This window comes from Emiliania huxleyi, assembly GCF_000372725.1.
Source record: "Emiliania huxleyi CCMP1516 chromosome Unknown EMIHUscaffold_1254, whole genome shotgun sequence".
NCBI lineage: Eukaryota > Haptophyta > Isochrysidales > Noelaerhabdaceae > Emiliania > Emiliania huxleyi.
Window position 1 is genome coordinate 1 of NW_005201333.1, and position 5,869 is coordinate 5,869.

At 65.2% G+C, this 5,869-nt stretch overlaps 2 protein-coding genes across 2 annotated transcripts in view; one reads left to right on the top strand and one right to left on the bottom strand.

Moving 5' to 3' along the window:
* Positions 1-3,698: 3,698 nt before the first annotated feature.
* On the bottom strand, positions 3,699-5,430 carry EMIHUDRAFT_460510 (hypothetical protein; the record flags this gene model as incomplete). The annotated part of the gene is made up of 5 exons (XM_005789699.1): positions 4,961-5,430; positions 4,771-4,877; positions 4,278-4,362; positions 3,945-4,186; positions 3,699-3,762 (listed from the first exon to the last, which is right to left on the bottom strand). Exons 1-5 carry the CDS (start codon positions 5,420-5,422, stop codon positions 3,699-3,701), a joined length of 960 nt encoding a protein of 319 aa, XP_005789756.1. The 5' UTR covers positions 5,423-5,430.
* A 367-nt stretch (positions 5,431-5,797) lies between these two features.
* Positions 5,798-5,869, top strand: part of EMIHUDRAFT_252125 (hypothetical protein) — a gene marked incomplete at both ends in the record, with an annotated part of 815 nt that continues 743 nt past the window's right edge. Inside the window, one exon of the mRNA XM_005789700.1 lies at positions 5,798-5,804. Within this exon, the coding sequence (XP_005789757.1) occupies positions 5,798-5,804 (7 nt within the window). The remainder of the gene's footprint in view (positions 5,805-5,869) is intronic.

Sequence of the window (5,869 nt, forward strand, 5' to 3'; positions counted from 1 at the left end):
TGTGTGCACAGCCAGTGACGTCATACGTGGATTCACGTATACTTCAGAGTCGCGGTCCGCCAGTCTGCACCTCGCGAGGTCTCCACGGTCCATCCACGCGCGCACACCACACGCATGGAGGTCCGACTGTGGGGCGGCGTACTGCGCAGCTCACTGGTTCTTCTTCTGTGCGGGCGGGGTCTCGGCGAACGCGAGCACCAAATACGCAACCACCACCGCCTGCACCGCCACGATTGCGGCTATGCCCGCGTACAGCACGCGGTCTGTGTGGCGGTGGACGCCGGCGCTCGGCAGCAGCGCGTAGCAGCCGCCCATCACGCCGAGTGGGACCGCCACCATCAAGCCCGTGAAGCGCACGAGCGTCCGAAAGGCCTTGATGTTTTCGCCGTCCCTGGGGCGACGTGACGGCTGTGAGCGAGGCGGCGGGCGGCGGGCGGCTGGCGAGGGGAGATTGGCTCGCACTTGAGCAGCGCAATGAGGCCGGCGCTGCCGCCGCCAGCTCTCCACCGCGCCGATGCGCCGACGAGCACCGGATGCTGGAACGACCAAGGCGGGAACTTGCCGAGCGGCGGATCACTGACACAGGCCGGCGGCGCGTGAGTGCAGGCTGCGGGATGCCGGTGGCGTGGCAGTGGCGCGGTTTGTGTGGCGCACAATGTAATCTCGCTGCTGCTCGTCGTCGCATCGTCGTCGCGGCTTGCCTCGCCGGTTGACATTCGCAGGGAGGCAGCGGCGAGCGCGTGTGGCACAGCGAAAATGAAAAACCTTGTTGATGGACCGGGAGGCGGTAAGTCGTCGTCGCCCGGCGCTGCTTGCAGCACCATGGCGAGGGCGCTAATAAGAGGTTCCTCTTTTCCGCGCCCCCCCCCGCAAGGCGCGCGATACACTTCGCCTGGATGTGCGGTTAATCACTGCACTCCAAGTGCTCCAAGTGGGGGTAGGCTGTCTTGCCCGTAACCCGATCCCAATCGTCCGGCCTCTGGGTGCGTTTCTTCCCGGCCCTGGGCGCGCGGCTACCAACTCTGCACTCCAAGAGTCTTGGCCAGGTCTTGGCACTTGGGCATTAGGCTGTATAAGCTTTTCCTCTCGCACCCGTCTCTCTTCCTTTCCCTTTTTCTCTACAGCCTCTCTTTTCCTCTCTGTTTTCCCGGGGAAACTCCGTGAAAATCGTCATTTTGGGGGGCTCTGAGCTGAGTCTGAGGCAGGCTGTTTTGCTTTTGGTCAGCAAAATCGGCAAAATACCGGTGTTTTTCGGGTATACTAACTTTTTCATGGTACATACCTGGAAAATACCCGGGAAGTTTGCCGATATCCATATCCTCAATTTTGCCTCAGACTGTTGGCTCAGATTTTGCCCCAGACCAGCTCTCAGGACTCAGGGAAACTCGCGAGTTTCCCGAGGGAAACTCGAGAGAATGAAACAGAATGGAGCACCAAACACCCTCTGTTTTCCCTTGAAATTTCCGGAAACGCAAAGTGCTGGGGACGCTCTGAGCTCTGTTTTCCTTCTTCGTTTGTTTGCCGGAAGGAGTAGGAAGCCGCCGGATATAACTGGGCCCCGGACGTAAGTGGCGGGCCCGGGCGGGGCCGGTTCCGTCCGGGCCCGGCAGGGCCATGGGGCACCGGCGGGCCCTGGCCGGGTCAAAAGTGGCCGCTCCCGGGCCTGCCCGGGCCCGGCAGAGGCCAGAGCGTGCCAACGCGCAGAGAGTCGCCCAACGGATGGGAAAAGACAACCCACTAGTTGTGGACGAGATGCACCCTCGACGCACCCTGGCCTGTGCAGCGCATCAAAAACACACTAACCACACGTTGCCTTCCAAAACTTCCCCCGCACCAAGCACCAAACTCAGTCACACCTCTTGCGTGGCGGCCATCATTCGCCGCATTCCTCCGTTGCCTGTCACTGTTGCTGGTATCGAAGGCCCCAAGTGCAAAAGTCAGCTCCGTCTCGTCCAGTCCATTGCCATTCTCGTCAAATTGCATGAGGGCGCGGGCTACCGCCTCATTCTCCGCATAGCGCTTTGCTGCGATGATTCGGCCCTCTGGAGAACGCGCGTAGGCCAGCGCCGCCTCCTCGGCGGTACCAAACGAACCGAGGCCGCGGGTGTCCTTGACCGAAAATTGATTCTCCGGAGGTGTGGAAGGGCTGACAAGAACGTTCTTGTATCCACTCGCACTGACCTTGGCGCCTGCCGACTTGTCGCTACGGAGGAGCAGGAGGCCTTCTTCCGCAGCTTGCCGGAGTGAAGCTGCGGCGGCGTTGATTTCAACGTCCTGTCCTGCAGCTTTCCCCATACCACAGGACGTGCAGGCACCCATGGCCTCCGGGGGGCGGGGGGGGGGGGGGCAATTGATCGATCCGGTCGGGCGCCCCCAAGGTTTGTGTCTGAACGATTTACCCCCCGCGGGGGGGGATGTTTCTTTTGTGATGTGTCGCGGACAAATCCAAGTAGACGTTTTGGGTGGGTATCGCGTCTTAGGAAGCCGCCGGATATAACTGGGGCCCCGGACGTAAGTGGGGCGGGCCCGGGCGGGGCCGGTTCCGTCCGGGCCCGGCAGGGCCAGGGGCACCGGCGGGCCCCGGCCGGGTCAAAAGTGGCCGCTCCCGGGCCGCCGAGCGTGCTTTTGCCGGGCCGGTTTTCTCCTCGCCAGGCCCGCCTCGCGCAAAACGGGCCCGGCAAACCCTCCTGCCCGGGCCCGGCTGTGAGTGAGCGGGCCGGTCGATGTGCCGCAGACGGGCCCGTGCAGGACGGTTTGCCGGGCCGGGTTTCTCCTCGCCGGGCCCGCCTCGGCCCTCGCTCCTCGACCTGCTGATTTGGGCGCTTCGGCCCGGGGAGGGGCAAAGCCGGGCCTGGCACGCATAGATCGAGGACCCGTTCGCCCATCCAATATCTCCCACACTGCTCTCCCACTCGGCCGCGGAGGCCCCAACTGAGAGGTGAGAGCGGGGCCCGGGGGGGAGCGGGAGGGGGTCCCTACTGGTCGTGCCCACCCCTCGCACGACCCCGGGCGACAGCGGGGGACCCCGCAGCAGCAAACCCGCCCCACTTACATCCGGTGGCTTCCTATATACGGGGGAAGGACCGTGAGATGACGGAAATCGGGGGACGCGACCCACCTCGCCACAGACGTTCCCGCGCCTCGCCGCTAAGACGGGTACACGACCGCGGCTCGTGTGCGTGTACCCGTCTTTGTCCGGAGTGAAACGTCCAACGCGCTCGTCGGTGGCGGCTTCCCCCAACCTGCGCCGCGCTCGGCGAACCTCGACAGCGCCTTCGGTGGCATGCAGCTCTTTGCGACATAAGCCTGGAGAGCAGCTTCTCTGCTGCTCACACGCTCTGCACAGTTGGCACAGCCCACTGTGCGGCTGCCACCAGCTGTCACAGCGATGGGCTCGCCCTCACTGGCCCTCAGTCACTTGTGCTCTGCGGCTTGTGTGAGCGACACTGCTCGGCGACTGCCGGCACACTGTGAGACCATGGGTGTGAGGTCAAACCACGCTACCAGCGCTTGGTCACATCTCGGCCCCGAGGTCAGATCCATCTACTCTGTTGATGACAAGACTTGTCTACTGGCTGGAGCCGAGCAGGAGGGCCTGGCGCACAGCCCCTGGTCAACTCAGGGTCCACACCCCGTACAGGGGCCAACTTGGGCAAGAGTGCTCCAAAAGGCCGGCAGCACTATACCACTTCAAAGCTTCAAAAAGCCTCCCTTCCCGGTATTTTCTCTTTCTTCACGACGCGCCCCTCCACGCGCGCGAGGCTGCCCCCCGGCCGGCGAAACGCCGCGGGTGTGCGCCCCTGCTCCGCTCCCTCCGCCGGCCCTGCTGCGCGGGCACTGCCGCCGCCGCGGCCGGCGCGGCGCCGGGCGCCGCGCCCTCGCCCTCGCCCTCGCCCTCGCCTTGCGGCGGCGGGTCGAGGAAGCGCGTGCCTCGCTCCTCGCACGGCGAGACGGGCACGCCCGCCTCGCCGACCAGGCTGTAGAACCGGTCGAGAAAGGGCGCGTACAGCGCGGCCACCTCGCGCCGCCACGCAGGCGGCATGCGGCCGTGGCCGGACGCCTTTGAGTTCTGCTTTTCCTTTGCGACGCGGCGGGAGACGGCGGAGGCTGCGATGCGCTCGGCCTGCGCCCGCCGCAGCCCTGCGTGCAGCACCACGTCTCGCACCACCGCGGCGGGCCGCTGCACCTGCGGAGGGGGGGGGGGGAGGGGGAGACGTGGCGAGAAAGGTGTCCGGGGGGTCGGGGAGGCAGCTGTGCGCCATTCCGGCGAAGGAGACGAGGAGGAGCTGCGCCGGCTGGAAGTACTCCAGCCAGCGCTGCAGCTGCGGGTGGTAGAGGCCGTGGTCGAGGTGCGGCGCGCAGCTGCCAAACGGCGGCGGGAGGGAGGGCGGCCAGAGCGGCGAGGTTGGGTCTCGCCGGAGGCACCTGCGCAGGGGCGAGGCGCCGGAGGGGCGGGCGCGGGTTAGAGGCGCCGCTCTGCCGACAGAGTGTCCCTCTCGCGTCCTGTCCTGGAGGCGTCTGGCTAGCGTGCGGGACAGTGTCTGGGACGTGTCTGGGGAGTGTCCTGGAGGCGTCTGGCTAGCATGCGGGACGTGTCTGGGACAAGTCTGGGGAGTGTGCAGGAGGCGGCTGGGAAGTGTCTGGGAGGTGTCTTGGGAGATGTCTGGGAGGCGTGGTGCGCCAAGCAATGCGCACTGCGCGCCCTGTTCAGCTCAACTGGCACAACTAGCACGCGGTCGCTAGTTTCAACTACTCAAGCAAGCGGCGCACTCGCGCGACCGGTTCAGCTTGGGCGCGGTGAAGGCGTCAAAGGTGACCCTGTCCCAGTCGCCGCCGTACGACTTGAGCTCCCAGAAATAGGACCAGTACTTGGCCACCTGCGGCGAGGCCGGGCGGCGGCGCGGCGGCGCTCGGCGGGCGGCGGTGCCGAGCTCGGCGGGCGACGGTGCGGCGGTCGCACCGGGTCGCGGAGCATCCACACGAGCCGGAGCTGGCCGAGCGCCCGGCCGTAGAAGGCGGCCATGTTCTTCGGCGCATCGTACCACACATGGTACGCCGGGGTCGCATCGATGCCGACGACGGTGCGCGCGCCGCTAGCCGGGCACTTTGGCCACGCCCGCTCATACCAGCCGCGGCCACGGCGCCACTGCGCAGGGTCGCCGAAGAAGTCCTTCTCCTTCTTGGAGATGTAACCCTTGTCGGTGGTCCTGCCCGTGTCTATGGCGCCCTCGCTATAGTCGACCAGCCGGCCCCACAGCAGCGTCGAGCCCGTCTTGATTGAGCCGATGAGCAGCAGCGACGGAAGCAGCCGGCCGCACGCGGCGCACGCGGGCACCGAGCAGAGCGATCCGTCGCGCACCGGCAGCGGGGAGTGTGGAAGGGTGCAGTTTGATACGGCGAGCGATGGAGTCACGAGGGGCATTGCAAGCAAGCACCAGCGTCGCTCTTCCCGCGAAAGAGAGAAAGCGAGTACTTAGAACACAAGGCACTCTCGCACTTAAAATCCCTGTGTGGTGGCGGCGTGCCGTTCTCCCATCCCTCCCTTGGGTTGTCTGCTATCTTTCTTTCTTTCTTTTTCTCGCACATCCCTCCCTTGGGTTGTGTGTTTTCTTTCTTTCTTTCTTCTCTCACGTTTCAAGGGACATTCTGAGAGATGCAGGGATGAGCTCAGCCTCGGGAGGAGCTCAGGCGCTTAAGAAAGCGCCAAGAGAGGGGGGGGTGCCACAGAGGTGTGGCGGAAGGGTGCCGAAAGAGACAAATCAAACAGGACTCGCGCGGCCCGGCGCAACGAAAAGAGATGAGGCGTTTCGAAGAAAAGAAAAACAAATTCGCGTCGGCGATAGGCCTCCTCGCAGCGCAAGGCGCCGCC